The 20635-nt window shown below is 41.9% G+C and overlaps 1 protein-coding gene across 1 annotated transcript in view; it reads right to left on the bottom strand.

Moving 5' to 3' along the window:
• The window catches only part of sorcs3a (sortilin related VPS10 domain containing receptor 3a), a gene marked incomplete at both ends in the record, with an annotated part of 290454 nt that extends 270133 nt beyond the window's left edge, over nucleotides 1–20321 (bottom strand). Inside the window, one exon of the mRNA XM_083937916.1 lies at nucleotides 19629–20321. Coding sequence (XP_083794042.1) covers nucleotides 19629–20321 — 693 coding nt within the window. The remainder of the gene's footprint in view (nucleotides 1–19628) is intronic.
• Nucleotides 20322–20635: the final 314 nt, after the last annotated feature.

The following is a 20635-nucleotide window of genomic DNA, read 5'->3' as shown; positions in this document are numbered from 1 at the left end:
TTCCTACTGCAACACACCACAGCACCAAGAGAAGTTTTCTATCTCAGTGGCAGCCCCGGGGGGAGCAGAAAAATGTGGAGTGGGCTCTTTCAGTAATTTTGGTCCCAGCCCCCACCATGTGCATCTGCGCCTGAGGAGCAGATTTGGTCCAAATTGTGAATCCACCCACACTGCATGTCACTCTCTACAACACAGGAACCGTGAGCATGCTATCTACGCCGACCACACATACAGTTGCACACACCTACACATAGTCCTGCAGAAAAACTATGTGACAAAATGTTACAGTAAAATGGAAAACTTTGCATAAATTGCTGGAGCCTATAATGGAATCAATACACTGTAGATAGTTATTAGATATTCCTAAATGCCCTTTGCACTTATTTCAGAGTGCTTCCAGCGACGCTCCTGCTGTAATTGTCTGTAATCTCGTCTGGATGTTGCATCTAAGGTTTGAGTGGGAGCTTGGCTTGTTGGCACGCTCTTTGTCTGCCTCCTGATAGAACACTTTCCACTCGGCTGAATTATCCACTCCATGATGACTCGATGCAGCAGAGCAAAAAATTAGGCTCCCTGGACTCCTGTGTATTTAGATTCTTTCAAATGGATTCCTTAGGTCTCCCTCATGCTACAGCCCCAAGCGACGGCGGGACTAAAGCCTGCTATGGATCAACTCTTTGATATCCAACTGATAAGAAAATACTATAAACTATATATATATATATATATGTGTGTGTGTGTGTGTGTGTGTGTGTGTGTGTGTGTGTGTGTGTGTGTGTGTGTGCGTGTGCGTGTGCGTGCGCACAGGTGTGTAAACACTCATTGAATATGTTCCAAAACTGCCATTTTCACAAAATGTTTGATAGTCAACCAACTAGATGCTCATTTCACTTGAGTGCTAAAATGTGTACTTGCTTTGGCATGGTTTTATCCTTATTTAGTCTCTGTTCTGAACATGTTTTTGGATGTGTTGCAGTAGCTTAGTTCATTTAAGGATATTACCATCACTTGAAAGAATGAAATGACACGAAATGACACATTAACCGTACTGAGAGAGAGAAAAAAAGAATTGCTCGAATACCAAGTTGAATAACAAGAAAGATTTAAATTTCGATTATTTAAAATGCCCTTGCACAGCTAGATGCACTGCTTATACAACCTAGAGAGTCATTTATTAAAGTGATTCACTTCCATGGCGTTGTGACTCACCTCTCTTTGTGTCATTGATTGCTTTGACCCATCACCTGTCGCACCTCCTATCAGCACTTAAAGCTCTGGGTGCCCATCATTCTATGTGCAGGCAGGGGGAGGTGACCACATTTCCTCTGACCTTTGACCTTGTGTTGACAACTCAGTCGCCTCAAGTTGCAGGGGAGACTCATGCGTGTCTTGGTTGGCATAGTGATGACATGAGAAGTAATATCATAGGAATATATTGGAAGACTTATCCCACTTGTGTATTGACATTCTATCCAAAGGAAAATATGACATGGTAGATGTTATGCAAACATGCCAATATTGTTCTACTATGATATATTTTAGGTCTGGATGGAACAACACATCAAATCCTCACTTTTCATACAAATTCAGCACTGTTACATGTCAAGATAACATTAACTAAACCCAATTATTCTACATACTGCAACCTGCCTCCAGCAAGAGATCTACAATCTGTATGATGAACTCATTCCTGTAATGAAACCAGGGAATCATTATTGTATGTGTTTAAATGTCAAATGCAACCTTCGTCACAACATCCCCTCTCTCATTCTCCTTTCCTGTCACTCATGTGACAGTAGGCTTAGCACGGAGATCTTAAAATAAAACAGCCCAGAAATAGTCAAGTGGTAAATTCAACATCTCGGGCGCCCCTGGCCAAGGACGGCATCCCATCAGAACTTTTTCTCCTGTAACTGTGTGCCAATCTAGTCACCCACTGCCTTATAAAAAATAGCATTGTATCTGTTCATCCATTTATTATTTTCTCTATGCTGCTTCTCCTTTGGAACATGATTATCTTTAGCAAATTTGAAGACAATTGGCCTGTTAGATTTTAAGGTAGGGACAAAAGTGAAAAGGTTCATCCTCTGGGAAGCAGGATATGTGGATGGATTATCTAACTATAGAGGAATCTCTGTCTATCTTTCTATTTGTCCTCTGCATATCTCGAGAAACATTCATCCGATCCACTTCACACTTGTATTGCTGGGGACTCAGGGGAATGGCGTGTCAAATTTGGACATTCAAATTTGGCCAAGCAATCGGCCTGCTCCAAGTGGGCACACATTTCAAACGGGCACATGCTCTGAATGGGCACGAGACTGGTTGTTGAAATCACAAATTGCTTGTGTGGTACAAACAGCTAAGAAAATCATGGGAGTTAAAAAATACACATCCCTCCCAAAAAATATACGAGCAGTTTATTATCAGTCAGGCACAGAAAATAGACTCTGTTCCAACTCACATTCTCTACCCAGAGTTCCAGCTCTTACCCTCTGGTTGTAGATTCAGGGTCCCCCAGAGCAGGCTAAACCATTAGAAAGATTAATTTCTACATATATCCATTAAAATTCAACACTAACGGGTAATGTAAGTTGTTTGGCCATGGGGGTTTGGCAATATAATGCCATTGTCCCAAGGTTTGTATGTGTATGTGCAGACTGTTACATGGAATCATGGGTTGAGATGTTTTACTATGTGTGGTTTTATCTTCTGTATAACTGCAGGATGTAGTCCAGAAAAAAACTTTCCTACAGGGACATTAAAGTATACCTTATCTTATATAATGTGTACAGAAAAGTTCATGGCAATCTGGACCAAAGGGTTGTAGGTACTTTGGGTTTAATTGGATCAATAGTGTGACTATCAAATTAAATATTTGAAAAAGAAAATTAATAAAGAAAAATTACCAAAAATGAATAACTTTAATTTATTAAAACTTCACACAGAGAACCAATCAAATGTAGGGCTTTGACTAACATTCAGATTATGAGATTGAGTATTCTCAATAAACTTATCGGCAATCAAGTAAATATTAGTTATCACCAATAATTATCAAAGATAATAATAAAATTTATCTAGTCAAACCAGAGTTCCTTGGGGCACCACCGTCATAGACGGAGTGACAACTAATGTTAAAGTCTCATTAAATATATTAAACTACTTATTAAGGGTTGAACACCGATACATGTAATAGTTTAATTAGTTGAAGGATTTAAAAGTTCTCTTCTTAGTAGAGGCTGGCTCATTCATCTTTGTGTAATATTAAATAAACAGACATATGGTAAACACAAACATTTATTAACACATTAATAAATGCAACAAACAAAACACAATAACTAACTAAAGCTAACACAAATGTGTGTGTTTATGTGTGTGGGTGTGTGTGTGTGTGAGAGTGTGTGTGTGTGTGAGAGAGAGACAAAGAGGAGAGGTGGGGGCTTGGGACCCCTGCAGAGAAGGTGTGAACATTTAAGTTACACAAATGCCAGAAGCCTGATCTCTCAGTTCTAAGCCCTATGACACAGTTACAATTGTATCTAGCCGTTCATAAAGTCCTATAACATGTAGTAATGCCCAGTTGGTGATTAGTTACCAGTCCATGAGATGGGAGATGTTTTGCGTTGCTTGATGCCAGCGGCTGGTTGAGGAAAGGAAGCTTTGTGGTGAAGAAAGCTTCTTGTCTTAATGTTGCTCTTAGGCAAAAGAGGAAACTCAGATCGCTCAGTCTTGTGCTCAGTTGAGGATAACCGATTGGTTAACCTTTGTGGTGATCCCAGGCCATAGGCCAGGTCCAGGGCAGAGGGGACAGCGGGAAGCTGGTCTCCTGGATCCGCAGAAGCGCGTCGAGTTGAGTGTGAGATCCGGAAGAAAGAGAGGGACTGCAGGTTGTGTGCTACACTTTATATAGTCATCACCAGGGGGTCAAGTCAGCCAATGAACAGTTTGGGGGTCCCTTGGAGAATCACACCTGGGTGGGATTTGTGGGGAAGAAGGAATGGCAGGCCTTTGTTTTGTGGCCATGTCCTCAGAGACAAAGGCAGCCAGGCTTTGGGCCTAGTCTTTTCTTCTTTGTCTAAGCAAGGCTGAGGCCTTCTCATAGTTAAACTGAAAGTTCGAGTTAATCCAGATATGAACAATCATCTTTGGGTGCCGGTTGCATCTACAGGGTTCAATGGACAAATGGTCAGACAGACGGACAGACTAACCAATAGAGTCATAACCAGCAGGGTAGAAATGAAATGTTAGTTGGCACACTTCTCTCTTTAAGGGAAATTAATGAAATTGCACAATGAAATCAGATGCTACTACTGTAGCTCAAGGCACAGCGCTGCTAAGATTTGGCTCTACCTAAATTCCCTCTCCTAGTGACAGTGAAAACTAAAGCTCCTTGAATGCAGAGATAGGCTGCAGAACAGAACAATCTTCACTAGCAGGATTATCTCTCTTGTAGCAGCCTGCTCGACAAATGCTTTTCTATGTGGTAAACCATGTAGCTCTAAATTCAATTAGGGCCACATAAACATTTTCATGTGTGGCAAGTGAGCTGTGAAAGGGTAGCAAACAGGCTGCGGCTGCAGCTGGGAGAGACGAGAGCAGGGCCTGATCTACTTCTGAGGAACAGAGGAGGGAACAGATTTGAGATGCTGCAGGAGATGGGCTGTAATACTTAGCATGCACCCAACTAGCTGCTTTGTGAGAATCCAAGAGTGTGGCTCTGTCTCTTTATCACTCAGTGTGTGTCTGCTGCTGTCATGTTTCCATCCATCTATCTGACTCTGAATGCCTCCCCCATGTCTTCTCTCATCACACGCAAACAAAGACACAGTAAACACCATCTATTAATTTCAACCCAAACCACAGAACCTTGCTATCTGCCAAATAGTATGACATTTGTCTTTGCAGGATTAGTCCAGTGGCATCCATCCATCTACACTCTACATATACAACATGCAGCATATTCATCATTTAGCATCTATGTGCATTGAAGCTGTACAGGTTACAACGTGGCTACAGCTCTGAAGCAAGGGTAATGAATAATCAGCGGTCTCTCCCTCTCGCTCTATTTCCCCCTCTGCCCTCCTGTCCTGCAGCTCATATTACACTTCATTATTCTTTAGGCTATCCACTCCCTCTAGTGATGGACAAAGGCATTGCCTAAGGACCAGCCGGCAGGCAGGCAGGCGGCAAATGTGGGACCACAGGAATGACAGGAAGAGTCAGCCTCCTTCGCTACAGGCTGGATGCAGTGCCAGACGGCCAGCAGGAAACACAGCAGTGGAGTGAAAGGAACAGTTGTTTGACGAGAACACACAAAACAGTCACTTCCGCATAAAAATGACCAACTGAATGCAAGTGTTCTGTTCTGTTTAAGGAAATGGGATGGGCTAAAGTGCTAAGAGGCACACAATAAAACAAAGAGGCAGGAACAGGAAGAGGAAAAACACACATGCACACACAGATGCACACAAACACGCTTGATTAAACTGCTCTCCGCTGTGAAAAAGCATGTTCATTTGTATTTAAGTGGTGCAACATGATAATTACCTGGGCTGGATTTCTTCAGAGCTGCATGCTACTCTGTGGGTTCCCAAGGCCTAGTTTTCCCCGGCACCCACTCCCGTCATCCATCTCACTGGTCTGGATGATGTAGCGATGCCTTCACTGGTGGCCCTACCTTGGTGAATGTTAATAATCATACACAGCCTCCACTTTCCTATCTGCATTCCCAGCACTTATCAGCGTGATCGTCTTTGAATGATAAATGATGTGAGCAAGAAAACAACCAGGTCAGTTGCTTTAATAACCCATCAGTCATTGTATCAGATTCTGGATCCATGTGCTCAGAACAGAAACGATTAGAGGAATCAAGCTGAATGTATAGATACATAATGGATTTAATAGTTAATTCAAGAGCTACATGTGCAGCGCAAATAACAAGGTGAGTCAGAATTTAACACAACGAACTGAACAGTGAATAGAAATAAAGTCGCTTCAGAGAACCAACCATGCAACAAATCAATGCTTCAGTTTGAGTGGTCTCATTTAAATTGCATTATGTCTTTACACTGACATGTTTAAAATCAGACAGGGGCTGGAATAAGATCCATCCCCTTCAAGATAATTGATACGACCAGAGTCTGGGCAGACCACGTGGTGAAAATGGGCCATTATAAATTATTCAAAAAATTTTATATAACTGACTTACTTTTGAAGATTACACAATAACATATTCATTGTTAAAGGGAGAGCTGTGGTCAACCCACACAACACAGGCATTGTTGCACTGGAGACCCAGACAACTATTCGTTTTGTCTGAGACATGTTATGTAGTATGTATGTCAGTAGTCAAATGACCAGATTACTACTGTGTGTATTCATTTGTGGATCCAGGTGTTTCCAGAATAGAGTCGATCTCACCTATGCTGGCATTTTACAGGTTTCAAGGGTTTTCTTCTGTCATGATTTTGCTCATCTCCTGGATGAAAAGGTCAAGCCCAAGCTAATACTCTCGTTATCATATTGTGACAGCCATGGGATAATGTGTGATAATTAAAAGGGCTTTGGCATATGGCTACTATCGCTAACATGCTGTGTGAGTCAATGGGTGCCATTTGTGCGTTGTGGGGGGAAGAATAGAAAAAGAAATGCCATTGTGGATGGGAATGCAAGATTGTGTGTTAGGTTAGGCAAACAGCAAAAAAGCTAACGCAGCCACCACGGAACCTTTTTCACATGCTCTCACGCCACATGTCAATTTTCTCTAACTGTTAAATTATATGATGAGTGATGAATGAGTTTTAACTTATGATTGTGTGTCTATAAATGCATGCACGCCATATTGTATTTACATTAAAACATACACTAGACAAGTAAGGGCTGCTTACCACTCGCTAAATTCAATATGTTATTAATTATTTACCATGTTTCAGATGTCCATCCTGTCTGTCCTCAGAACCAGCAGCTGTCAGTACTTTCTCTGCTCAGATCATTTGTTTTTATTGCTTTACCTCCACAAGTCGATGGTTAGTTGCTGCTCTGTGCACACAAGAGGACACCCCAAGCTCCATTTTTGTGTGGCGTGGCCAGATCGCAGTGAAGTGTGCCTTTCCCACTGCATCAGGAGTGTGCCAAACCCTCAGATCTGTTTTTATTTTTAACCCTTTCTCATCCGAACTCACCGCTTTGTCAGTAGCACTTGGCGTCACTGGGTAGCCCTGTGCATAAAACTGTGATGCTTCACTATGGGGACGGGAAAAACGTGATTTACTGTGAAAATTCAAATGAAGCTAGTAGTTTGGTTAATGCAACCAAACTGCTTTGTTAGGGTTAGGAAAAGATTGTGGGTGGGGTTAAAATGAGTATGATTGAAAAGTGACTGCAGTGACACACGGACACAGAGGCACGCTGCACATGAACCGTGGCTCCTTGGTGAAAGCCATCCCTACACAGACTTTACTTCTGGAGCACTTGATCTTGAGTGTCTAATTATGGGTTTACAGTTAAAAGCCTGGTGTGCTTCATAATGCTAAATGGTAAATGGACTTGTACTTATATAGTGCCTTTCTAGTCTTCTGACTACTCAAGGCGCTTTCACACTACTTCTCACGTTCACCCATTTACTCAGACATTCACACTGATGGCAGTGGACACCTACATACCATTTAATCTAACCATTCACACCATGCACAGCAGGGGGAACAATTCAGGGTTCAGTGTCTTGCCCAAGGACACTTCGACATGCAGACCGGAGGAGCCGAGGATCAAACCGCCGATCTCTCGAATGGAGGATGACCCGCTCTACCTCTGAGCCATGGCTGCCCCAGAGCAAAGGGTGCCTTGTGGGAAAATGGACAACATTGCACATAGTACAAGACTAATTCCTGTTTGCAAATTCCTGTTTCTGTACACGCAGCTTTTAAAGCTTGTGTCATCTCAGAAATATATTTATCAAAAAGAAATTATGGAAAAGCATCATCAACCACCAAACAGAATCAAGCAAGTTAGCATACAGATACATTTGACTGAAAAAAAGTAATCTGCTGATTGACAATATTCTACAGGTGGCCATTTAGCAGGCTGAAGGAGAAAGCTGCATGGTGTGAGTGATGGCTCTTGCCATGTCTCTTCTCAGGACTTTTTAAGTGAACTTGCTGATCACTCTCCAACATTGAGGCTATGATGTCTGGAGTTTGGCATGTAAGCTCATCATCTATATGTATTTATCATTAACCATGATTATTGACTTGACTTGTCATCTATAAATGCTTTAAAATGATACATTTGGCTGCTGAATATTTTAAACATCATCCCTGGGGTGTGTTGGAGTGATGGCCCTGACCCCTGCGGTGGGTAATTTTGAAGAAGGATATGTAACTTTTAGCTCTGTCGCTGGGTCTGTAGCTTGCCAATTGTTGATATTTCTTCACAAGCTATCTTTGTCATCTTTGTTTGCTAAAATGGCTGCCTACAGGGAATAATGAGTGGTGAGAGGTAGTGATGGGCAAATGAAGCTTCATTCAGCTAAATGAATCATTTTCTTTATTTTCTGAGTCCACTAGATGGAGCTCTCTGTTCAACAAAGGGTTGAAAGTTCACAGGATTACCGTTCATTGAGCCTTTTTCTTTAAACCAAGAGCTCCATCCAGTGGGCTCAGAAAATAAGGAAAGTGGTTCATGAAGCCTCATTTGCCCAACACTAGTGAGAGGGAACCATACAGTAAAAGTGTAGACTGTAAACCTAAACAATGAGCTAATATATCATAACAAACTCTGGACTGAGTTGGATCTCAGCTAATTTATCAAGACAGCCCTGCAACTGACCCCTGTCCGCCCTGGTACTGACCCCCGTCACATTATATTCCAGACCAGAGCAAACAAAGAAGTTAGGAGACATAGAGCCCCAAACATCACGTATGGAGAAAAGTTGGGGTGATGGATGGGTCAAGTTTGTGTCCACCAAAGCCAACATTGACTCTAATAATTTTGTAACAGATGGAAGTCTGAGAACTTCATTGCTCATTTAAAGTCAATCCATAATATTTTACTCAAGTTCATGTTTCAGTTTTATTGGTCACATGTGGGTTAACACATGGTCAATGGTACCAATGAAATGTTTTGATAAAATTAGATAAAATAAATTTGTAAGGTGGAAAGACAATAATAAGATAACCTTAATAACCCTAATCATACATTTTTATTGCCTAACCCAAACCATGTAGTTTTGATGCCTAAACATAAGTAGGTCCATTTCACAATGTTAAATAGAACAGACATATACATTATGCAGGTTCAAACTGTCCTAAAACCACAAGAAATTACAGCACCCAAAAAGTTTCACTGTGGCTGAAGTTGCTGCCTTATTTTCACTGTGGCCTGAAGGCATATGACATACCAGGAATGATACTGAGCCCCATCGATTGTAAAAGCCCATTATCAGTCTCTATGACAGGACTGGGGCAGCACTACTTTCACTTAGAATGATAGGGATTTACAGGGTTTAAGCTTCGACTTCGGGGCGAGATATAGTAGGAGGTGCCAGGTTTGGGATGACTAAATAAACTTTTGATCAACAAATGACACAGCGCTATAATATTCAGGAGGCTTCATTACCACTACTACAAAAAGGTGATAAAGTGTTACATTAAAAAAGAACAAGCCCTTGTTGATGCGTCCCTTTATGTGCTGCTCTCAGCACCACAAGCCACACTGCAGAAAATCACTGTGCTGTTGACGCAGGCAAAAAGAGTCTCACAAGCTGGAACACGTAAAAAGTGTCAGACTAGGGTATTTATTTAGTTACACGCCTGTTACCACTCATTACTCAACATTACTGCTTTTATTCAGTACAACCTCAGCTCAAGACAGGAAAATAAAATGCGGGGGACCAACAGAAAAGAAAACGAGCGATGGGGGTCTATGTGGTCCACTTGGGAATGACTTTATTAGAGAAGCAAGAAAAAGACAGGTTATGTAAATGTTGAGGTTAATGTAATGTAGAGGAGACATCAACACTTTCCTTTGATTATGGATTAGCTCTTTCTGATTATATATCCATTTGTAGCATGTTTTTGCTACAGTGTTGTATTTTGACTTTCATTAAGTTGTTGCAAACAAATTACACACTGAGGAAATTAATGAACTTTTTGAACTTGAGCTCAAAAGATAGCATTTTATTCCTTGTGCTTCATTAGTGGGTTTTTTTGTACGCGGCAGCTGACATCCATTAGCAGCAACACACAATAATACATACTCACATACAACAGCATTCACAGACACTTGCACGCTGTACACACATCTCCTACACATGCACACAAACATTCATGTTAACACATCTTTAGCTATTGATCACTGCATGTGTGAGGCAACTGCAGTCAAATTTCCAGAATCCAGAATTACTTGATTTCTACTGAAAACAGACATACACTGACCGGAAAAAGAAAGCAACTGCTGTATGCTTATTCATCTGTGCATTAGCTAAACCAACTTGATTACATTACATGTGGCAGAGGTTTGTTGTCTTTTAGATTCTGGTGGCCACTCTCAAAGATCAAAGTCATCATCAACTGAAAACAAAACTCAAATAGCATTTGGCAGATATTTTTCCTTTAAACCAGATAAATAGAAACTGCTTTAAAGCAATCAACAGCAACACGCTGCAATAAATGGTATTTTTACCTGATGACATTGTTTTCAGCTTGTGAATCTGTGTGATGGTGTGTGTGTGTGTGTGTTACACCTACTCTAGTGTGAACAAACACAAAGGTGGCTTTTAAATATTTTCTAAATGTCAGCTATCAGATAAAAGACACACAGTACATACCACGATATATTGAATCATACCCCCTGTATCATGACATGTATTGTATCGCCAGTTTCTTGCCAGTACATTGTACAGTCTGGCATTTTTCATAGCACAGAAAAAATTTGGAGATTAGTAACTCCGCCTCCCTCCAAAGTCCCACCCTCTTCCCAGTTCCTGACCTCTGACGCTCCCTCCTCCCCTGACACGTGCAGTGAGATAGTGAGCAGCGCAAGTGAAACAGCTGGTCCGTTTACACAACTGGTGATGTTAGCGCTGATGCTAATGCTAATCTTCCTTGCACAAATAACATTGTATTACAGAACTATTGTAACTGATAACTGATAGCATCTTGATGCTGCGTTATCACATGAAATGTTGCAGGATTCGGAAAACTTAAAGGACCTGTCCAGCGGAAACTCCACAACAATCTCCTCTCATTTTAGCTCCGGATGAAGCTGCATTAGCCTCCGCCTTGACTCGCGTCTTGCCTCTTGATGCTTCGGTTCTTCGTCATTCCTTTCTTTCTCTCACAGAGAGGCGTGTGACTCAAGCAGTGACAGTGGTAGGCAACTGGAAGGGAAGCTGTGACAATGACAGGAAGGAAGCTCAGCAAATCATTTTATTCAGACCAAATAAAATCAATAGTCAGTTTTTATCAAAAATGTTTGAGTTGATTGATGAGTTTCAACACCTGATAGATTTATTTTACATTTTAGTGTGCCATACGCTTATCAGGAGCATTTTAAGATTACAAAAGAAAAGTGTAGAAATGCCAGAAAGATAAGAATTGCTTCAAGATGGGATATTGTATCATTTCTTTACAAGTCTAGCTTGACAACTCAATTTTCACCTTAGAAACAGCAGTTCCAAAGCCCCTTACTCACATGTTTTTGCTTTTGACCAAATCACCAGGTCACATTTGTTAATTAATTATATATTAACATTTAATATCACTTAAACAGCTCAACTATAACACAGCCCAATACATCATCACCACAAACACACGTGTCAACACACAAATTATAGCAAGTCTTGCCAAGAACTGGCATTTTATATAAGGTGGTAAGTATACTGTATTACATTATACACGTTTCTACAGTATATATGTGCGTATGCTCACTCATGACGGACTAATATGGACACTTGTGCAGACACACATGTAGTCTGTTTGACTATCTAGAGCTAGACTGCAGCTCTGATTACTACCTGCTGTTGAAACATGTTATTTCAAATGTCATAAGAAAAATAGTATGATGAAGATAATGTATTCTGTGGGTAACAGGGGCGGGACTAGATGAGCTATCGCTTCTGCTGCTTTTGCTGCTTTCCCTTTCGGACATGTGAATTGTATGATTTAAACTAAGACAGTGTGTGATGATGATTGATCTCACTGACATACCCGAAATAACATGCATAATGGAGCCTCAGTGGGAAATTCATGCCACAAACTGGAGAGTGTACGTGTCACCTCTATTCAATGAGTAACTAAAGGGATTGTTAGCGATACCTTCACCTCAGCCTGTCTTACTCTGTACAGAGAACACAAATAAAAGATAAAAGATCTTGAGGATTAATAATTGATTGATATCCATGACCACTCTCCTTTATAAGGCACACGTATATTAGTATTGTATCCTTCAAGCAATTCAAACAACTCTTACGGCGTCATTAAGATTTTAAAAGTAGCTCAGCATCGAAGATGAGTAAATAAGAGACAATTACTGTGTGTGATAGAAATATAATGCTGTTCCTATTCAAAGCAAAGTAAGTGCAAACCTTGGGGGGGGGGGGGGGGGAAGTGACTTACAGCTTGTTGAGAGATGATTTATTTAAAGGGCACTTTTGAGAGTGAGTTCTACGCCAGATACTATGGACAGTCTGAAGTTCAGTCACGTACGACGACTGCTGGAGTGTTTTGTGCAGCTTGAGAGGGGTATTAACAGGAAATAGAAATCCAAAATCATAAGCATCTATCTCCCGCTGCCATCAGTGAAAGACGCTCACACAATCTGTTTGGTAATGGGGGGATGTTTAAGCAGGTTATTACCATTAAAATCCAAATAGAAATAAAGAAGCAGACCCGACTGTAAAGTTAATGCAGCGTGGGCCCATTTTACAGCCACTTTCAATCTCTCATAGATAAACCAGTAGATCACTTTAATTAGACAATGTGTTAATTGACTGCAGGTCCTGGGGTGTTATGTGTCAACATTAGTCTCCATCAGTGACAACCTCCTCCAGGCACGACACCATTCACTCCGACTGAGAGTGAGACGTGATACTGAGAATGATTAATGGCGTGTGTATGTACATGCGTGCAACTTTGCGCCTGCCTGTTTGAATGTGTGTCTCTCGTTGCCTGTGACTTTGTGTATCCGTGACCTGGTGAAGATGTATTAATGCATGGGATGGACAGTGCCTGCTGAATGAAGGCAGAGAGGAAGAAAGAGAGAAAAGGAAATAGACGGCAGAGAGAGAGAGAAACACAGCGTGCAGTCTATTGCTTCACTATAGTCTGACATTATTACATACTCGTCGCCTGGCCACTCTCCACTGCTTGTCCATGTTCTGGAAATGGCAAGGGACATCAGTATTACAAGGTATCACACTTGGCTTGAAAAAAAATGTGGATAAGGTCAAGATGCACTGTGCCTTGGGGACTTGTAAGTCTAAAACTGAAAGCTTGATATTTCTCAGATCAATCCATACGTATTCAAACTATACTTGGCGCTGGTAGTGGTCCCACGTACTCTCTGGGTAACCCTGATGGGGAAAAAAACATTTAATAGAATAGAAATGAAACTAAATTAAAGCTGACACTGGGGTGTACCCATGTAATTAACACACACATACTTACACACAAATCTCTCTACCTCACACTTTCACCCTTGCACTGCGGAACAGGATCAGTGGCCAAGCGTATGATTATACTCGACTCTCTGAAGTCGTAGCGGGGTGGCTTCCATCAGCACCTCAGCCACCGTGGCAATCATACAGGAAACATAATAAGGCCATTAGGTTTGGCGAATGCAGCCTCAAAGCTTCTTGTCTGACCGGCTGGGTTCCTAATATACACGCGCTCACAGCTTTAACGCTTTTAGCAGCTTGATGTGATCCAAGATCTGCGTTATGCTGCAACAGCAGATGCAATGCAACCTGATTGGATGGCTTCCTGAATGGCTTCCTTAATGTGGTAGTGTTTCTGTGGTAATGCTGAGCACTAAGGAGAGTTTTAATATTATGTGACACTTTTAAGAGCATCCTGTGACCTTTAATGGCAGTTATTAAATGCAATCCCTAAATTATGCCGACCTAGATAACTTCAGTAAAAAGGAAAGAGCTGGACTTTTGTGAATGCTGTCATAAGGATTAGATGTTTTGTGGCTATAGCTCTCTGACAAATGTTTTGTGTGGGAAGCAGGAGCAGCCAGTGCTGCTTTTCATTATACAAGGCTAATGTCTGCACTGCACGTTAAAGTCTCCAGAAATTAAATATGACCTAGACCATACATTATGTGACTCATCCTACACATGGAATTTGAAAGCTTAGGCATACAGGGTAAGCATTAAGTGACATAACATGCTTTTAAAACCACACTGCATGCAATCAGGAGGTCAAGAGCTAGCCTCAGCCCAAGACTGTTCAGGAACTGTCAAGAGTGCCAGGAGTTTAGCACTCAAGGCTAGTCAAGAAGGGTTCTCCATTCAGGTTTGTGGCACATGGCTTCTGGCCACAAATTCATACATCCAATGCAAAAAAAAACAACAACAGGGGATGGGAAACACATTTGTAGACACTAATTAGAGGAGGAAGGAGAGATTGAGGGATAAAGGAGAAAAGGCTTGCTGGAAGGGTTACATTATTTATGATATTCTTGTTTTTTCCCCCTCTTTATTCCTCAGAAGCAGAGAGACACCAGGGTAGCTGGAGAGGGAAGGACAGAAAAACTCTGTAATGTATTACCTTCAGCAATTTAGGCTGAGGGGTGATATGGGTTGATGGAAAGTGAGTGGGAACAAGAACTGCCCCTAATCCTAAATCAAACCCCCCCCCCTACACAATGGATGGGGCATGTAATGACCATAGCATGCATGCACGTCATGCATGACATAGCAGCCAGGTTGATAAAGTATTCCAAAGACATCCTGCAAAAATGCAGCTTTTCAGCTTTAAATGTCTTGTACTGGAATAAGTGTATATTTGCTGCATGACATGTTTACCTTCTAATACAGCTATTGAAAGTCTGCATGTGTTCCTCAAGAGGGATTTGGGAATTTCAAACACACAGCTTTATCGATGACTTGCCACATTTGACTGACCTGTCCCTGTTTGAGTTCTCATGACTATAAAACACCACTCAAGTCGAGCTCGTACTCACATCATCTTAATTTTCCTGAGCACCCCTCCCCCCATCCAACTTATAAAGGACTTCAAAGAGAGAACCATGTGCCTTGGTACATGAAAAAAAAGAACGTGGCTTTGACCAGCTGAAAAGGTGACGCCCTGTTCTTAACGATCAACAAAATATGCAGATATGTATGGTCACACTTTTTTTACAGAAACAAATTAATTGCAAATGCTGTTGGGGGGAAATCTCAAGGTTCCCTTAGAAGAGATGAATGTTTCAAGATCACGCAAGAGGCACTGCTAGTACTATCCATTTTGTATTCAAGCTGTCAGTCACAATGGCATTATGCTCATGACTGCGGAGGGTGGGGGGATTCCACAGCCTCAAAGGTACTTCAGGAAAGAACTTGTCACTTTGCTGTAGGGATGCTTCGTTGAAATTATGTCAATGAATATAATACATGACAGTTAGTCTCAACATTGCTACCTCTACATTCTCAGTTAATATCTAAGGTTAAGCCTTCGACATAACCCGCATAAGCCTGAGGCATAGACATGAAGACACATACAACGACAGACAGAGAGAAAGAGCGGCAGGGCAGCGGGGGAAGAGTGTGTATACGCCTCAGAGGACGACCCCCCCCCCCCCCCTCGGGAACCCACAGCAGCGTCAAGTCCTCCCAGAGGTAGTCACAGTACAAGACACGGCTGACCAATCTTGCTGAAATAAGACTAAAAGAAAACCTCTAGCCCTAAGAAGCTGAGAATGTATGGCCGATTCTGGGGCATTCAACCAAACGGCAAACCAGTCAGCCAGCTGAGATTCATTTACATTTATATTCTAGGCATTTAGCCAAGAATGAAGTGGTTGAGCAGGTAGGAGTTTGGTATCTTACCTAAAGGTCAATGGAACAATGGTACATGACCGCCTCCCATCCAATAAGTCTTTCAGTCACTCAAGATCGGTCTAATCTACTTAAATGAAATGTGTTAATTGTCAATATGAGGCATTTCTGATCTGGCACCTCTTTGGTCATTGGTTAAAACTGCTGAAACTGATCATGGCTATGGTTCAAAGAAGACTTGTTTGGTCAAGGTTATCAAGAGATTGTGGTCATGGTTAAAAGAAACCAAAAAAGACTGTTAGGAGGAAACAGGGTGCAAACAATAGCAACTTGTGTCATAGTCAAAGTGGTGGCCTAAAGGTTAGAGATGCGAGCTTGTGACCGAAAGCTTGGTGGGGAAGTGATGAGCAGCACTCGCCCTTCCCTTATTACCACCACTGAGGTTCCCTTGAGCAAAAAACAAGACATAAAATCAAACATTTTTGAATTTTTTAGTAATTAACATTCAGGGTTGCATCATTCAATTATTTCAGAAACAAAAAGGGAGAGCAGTTTCTAGTTTAACTCAGTGGAGCTGCTCAGTGACCAGCAGAGCAGACTGTGGTTGTACTGGGCAGCTTCCACGTGTTAATGTGATCAGGTCCTTCCTGAAACAGTGTTCGCCCCCTGAATAAATAAAGGTAAAAAAAGGAAATGACCAAGCTATGGATCAAGGTTCGGGACAGGTTACAAAAACAGTTGGTAGAAGCTCCTTCAGTGTCTGATTTTGACACTGGAGGCTTCTACTCGCCCAAAGGGGCTTTCACATGATAAGCTTTTTGCGCTGGGCTCACCGCGAGGTTGGGCGCAGAGACCCAGTAAATGGCCAAATCAGCGTTAGTATTAAAACAACCATAAACTGCCTATTCAAAGACCTGGTTTGACTGCTTACAAACCTCCAAGCATTACGTTTTCTTCTGAGATATTGATACGACATTATTCTGGGAAACTCGGACACACAAACAATACGTTTTTCCTCCATCTTTCTAACCGGCTTAATGTTGCTCTCTGGTTGCCTAGGAAATGTAGACGTCACACTCAAAGCTTCTATCTCATTGGTTGCGCCTCTTAAAGGGCAGCGGCAACTAGGTCAAAGTTCAACTGATTTGAACCTTGGGCACTGCCACTACATTGGGCGCTACCGCCTCCTTTGTCGTAAATTAATGGCCGGCGCTAAGCGTTTTTTACCGCATCACATGTGTAGGGGCGTTTAAGGTTTGAGAATGATCACCATCAGGGTTAAAAGAGCTACTTGGTCATGGTTCTGGAACGGTCATTGTCATATGTAAAAGAAGAACTATTAGGTTAAGGTTCAGGAAAGACTGCAATCAAGCTTGAAAAAAACAGCATTGACAGTTGGTAGGAAACAGTGGTGTCCTGTTATAGTCACTTTGTACACCCACAAACACCAATGCATAGGTTGTTTCAAGGTATATAATGTCCTCACTGGAATACAATCATGGGTATTTTTGTTCAATGGTATATAGGACAGGTCTTAACCACGGGACCAACATGATGCCTCAGTTGGTTTAAAGTGTCTAACCAAACAACACACATCAATTTGTTTTGGTGATTTGTATCTGTAGTAATGTCAAAAATGAAGTAGCTATCAAAGTGTACAATGAATGGTGAATAGACATTAGATGTGAAGGTGGCTGAACCAAGCTGCTCATCCATCCAGTCAGCTAGTCAGTCCGTTAGCCCGCCACTCACTCTTACTCTACAGCTATATTTAAGTTAGAGGACTCAATCAAGCTAAATCTCCCTGCCGTACCACTCCATTCATCACCAGAACAAGCACCAAAGGCCAATGAAGATTAAATAGCAGATCTCGTCTCTTGAGGATACTCTCAAGGCAAGGCCTGATTTCCCTTATTTTACCACCAAAAAAGAAAAGAATATGGGATAAAGGCCCCTCAACAGGATAATTAATAAAGATTGAAAGATGAGGGATGGCAGCACAAAATAACCTCCTCACCCTCTCCATCCAGCACACACTCGTACAGTCACACATATACCAATATGTACACACACACAACCATGTTCCCCTTACAGCGCCTCAGTCTTCACTGCGGGATAAAAAACAAGTTCATGCACCGTGTTATAATCAGCTCAGACAAGGCTGAATATGTGGGATTTTTTTCAGATGGAATAAAGCAAGAGGAACAGCCACAACAATAAATTAAGCTTGTGAAACCACAAAGAAGAGCCCATCGGCTCCCTTTGAGCCTACATGGTTGTGTAAATGACTTTGATTCATTTTGTCTCATTATGCTCTTCCTACGAGGGCCCTCTTGTGTAAGAGGGGCCGAATTTTCATCTAGTCTGTATGTAGAATGGACCTGAATGCGGTCAGTGTCTCTTTAGAGACGAGTAAGTGGTCGGCCATTATTTACTGCTGCTGTAAAGATTTACACGTTACGGCAGCAGGCTGCCCCGGTCTTTGACCGGGACAGTTATGTTGTGACTAGCAAAGGACTGAATGTTGTCCTTCTGCATCCAGAGACCTATGGGGAACCTATTTAGATTCAAATGATATATGTTTTCACAGACTCTTAGGTTATGTTTCTAGCATTTCTTGACATATTTATAAATGTTTTTTTTTTTTCAGAAATTAGGCGAATTAATTTTCTAAAATTGTGTTAACTGATCAATTAAGTGGTTAAAATGTCAAACCAATTACTTTCCCTCAATGTCTATGTTTTATGTCAGCGCTGTCATTGGGTAACATTGATTCAAGACCCAACCTCCAAATGAACACTGAACACCCTCTGGTAATGCATTTAGGACTGACACCTTGCATTGCATTGTATTGCAATATAAAGACTATCGCCCATCACCTGTCATATTAATAATATTAAAATATATCAAAATAATAATAATATTGTTAATATTATTAATAATAATAGTAATGGTAATAATAATAATAATAATAATAATAATAATAATAATAATAATAATAATAATAATATATTTGGGTATAAAGTTCAGTAAACCCAAATATTCAGGGGAAGCATAAACTGTCATTTAGAGGAGAAAATCATAATCTAAAGAATTTAAGGGCTCATTGGAGGTTGAGCAATAATGTATGACTCCCTCCTTCCCCAATCAATTAGTTCGGATGAAAAACCTCGCATCATTAGGGAGGAATGAATCATGCATTATATCTCAAATTTGGTGCAAATAAATCATACATATTTGTCCCACTAATGCTATAAATCATGACAAACTGAGGACCATTCTCAAAATAAACGACTTTCAGACGACGCACAGAGAGGATAATATGATACAACATCAAAAGAAAGGTCATGACAGAAAGAGGTTTCGTGCGTAATTGTAGGGAGAGTCAAAGGTCGCTGCACAAGTCTGTCATTTAAGGAAAAGTGACCGTCGGTGCGCATCTGTAGCTTCCATTGCACCTGTTAACAGTGAACCACAACTCAGTCAGCGGCACGACAGAGCACAAAGTCTCCGATCTGTGCGTCACGGAGTTTGTTTACCCAGCTGCTCAAAATATCCCACCTTTCACGTGGAATGTGTAGAGAAATGCAATAGAATATGCCGAAGGAGAAAAGAGAAACATGGTACTTACGCTGCTGTTTTGCCCTGACCAGTATACCACAGCGTGGTTATGCGCAGAGTCCCCAGTCAGAGAGAAAGTGCTGCTGGTGAGCTTTGGCTCATCCTGCCGATTATTCCCTCTCCCTTCATCCCTGTTCCATCTGAACTCGGACCTGCCTTGCTTGTGTCCTTCTAGCAATGGGCTCCGATCATCCGGAGCGCCAGCATCCAAGCCAGTCCGGCCGGTCCGCCCGTTCTCGCTGAACTCGGCAAACTCAGGACCGCTTCTCTTAGCTCTCCGCAGCGCAGCACCCTTGCCCTTCTCGGGCTCCCCTGCTTCATCACTGGCGCGGTGACTTTCTTCACTGGACCCCGTTGCATCTTCCTTTGCACTAACTCCATCCAAACTGACATCTTGAATGAACTGGAACTGGGGGGTATCCTCGACAGAAACGCCAGGCTCGTGCTCGTTGTCCACTCCAGTATTTTGGTTGGTAACTCCGAGTTCCCTTAACTCTATTTGTATGTTTTTTAGGGCGTCCGGCTCCTCTGTCGGGTCAGTGCGTAACCCCAGCTGTAATTCCTCCAAGTGAAGTTGAACTGGCGGCGCGCAAGATGCGCAAGTTATCTCCGCCTTGGCATATCGTAGGGTATGAGCGGCTGTCATCACCCAGATACCCAGGAATAAGTGCAAGCCTGGGCAAAAGCCAGCCCAAGTCTCCATCGCTGACAGAGATTTGGGGGGTGAAGGACTGTTGGAGACCTTAACCGACACCTTAACTCCTTTCTCTCAGGTCGATATAGAATAACTGACGCCTCGATGGTCCGTCTGGTTGTTTGGGGGAGAGAAAAGTGCTCTTCAGCGAAACTGTTCACGTCCAAGGATCTTTGGTCGGGAAAGCCACCACACAGGAGGGAGGAGCTGTATCGCAGCCAGCTGCCGAGTGTGCGCCCGGAAGAGACAGTTAGAGAGAGAGAGAGAGAGAGAGAGAGAGAGAGAGAGAGAGAGAGAGAGAGAGAGAGAGAGAGAGAGAGAGA

The sequence above is a fragment of the Echiichthys vipera genome, assembly GCF_963691815.1.
Source record: "Echiichthys vipera genome assembly, chromosome: 2".
Lineage (NCBI taxonomy): Eukaryota > Metazoa > Chordata > Actinopteri > Perciformes > Trachinidae > Echiichthys > Echiichthys vipera.
The sequence above is the reverse complement of the archived record's forward strand: the minus strand, read 5'-3'. Positions and strand labels throughout refer to the sequence as shown.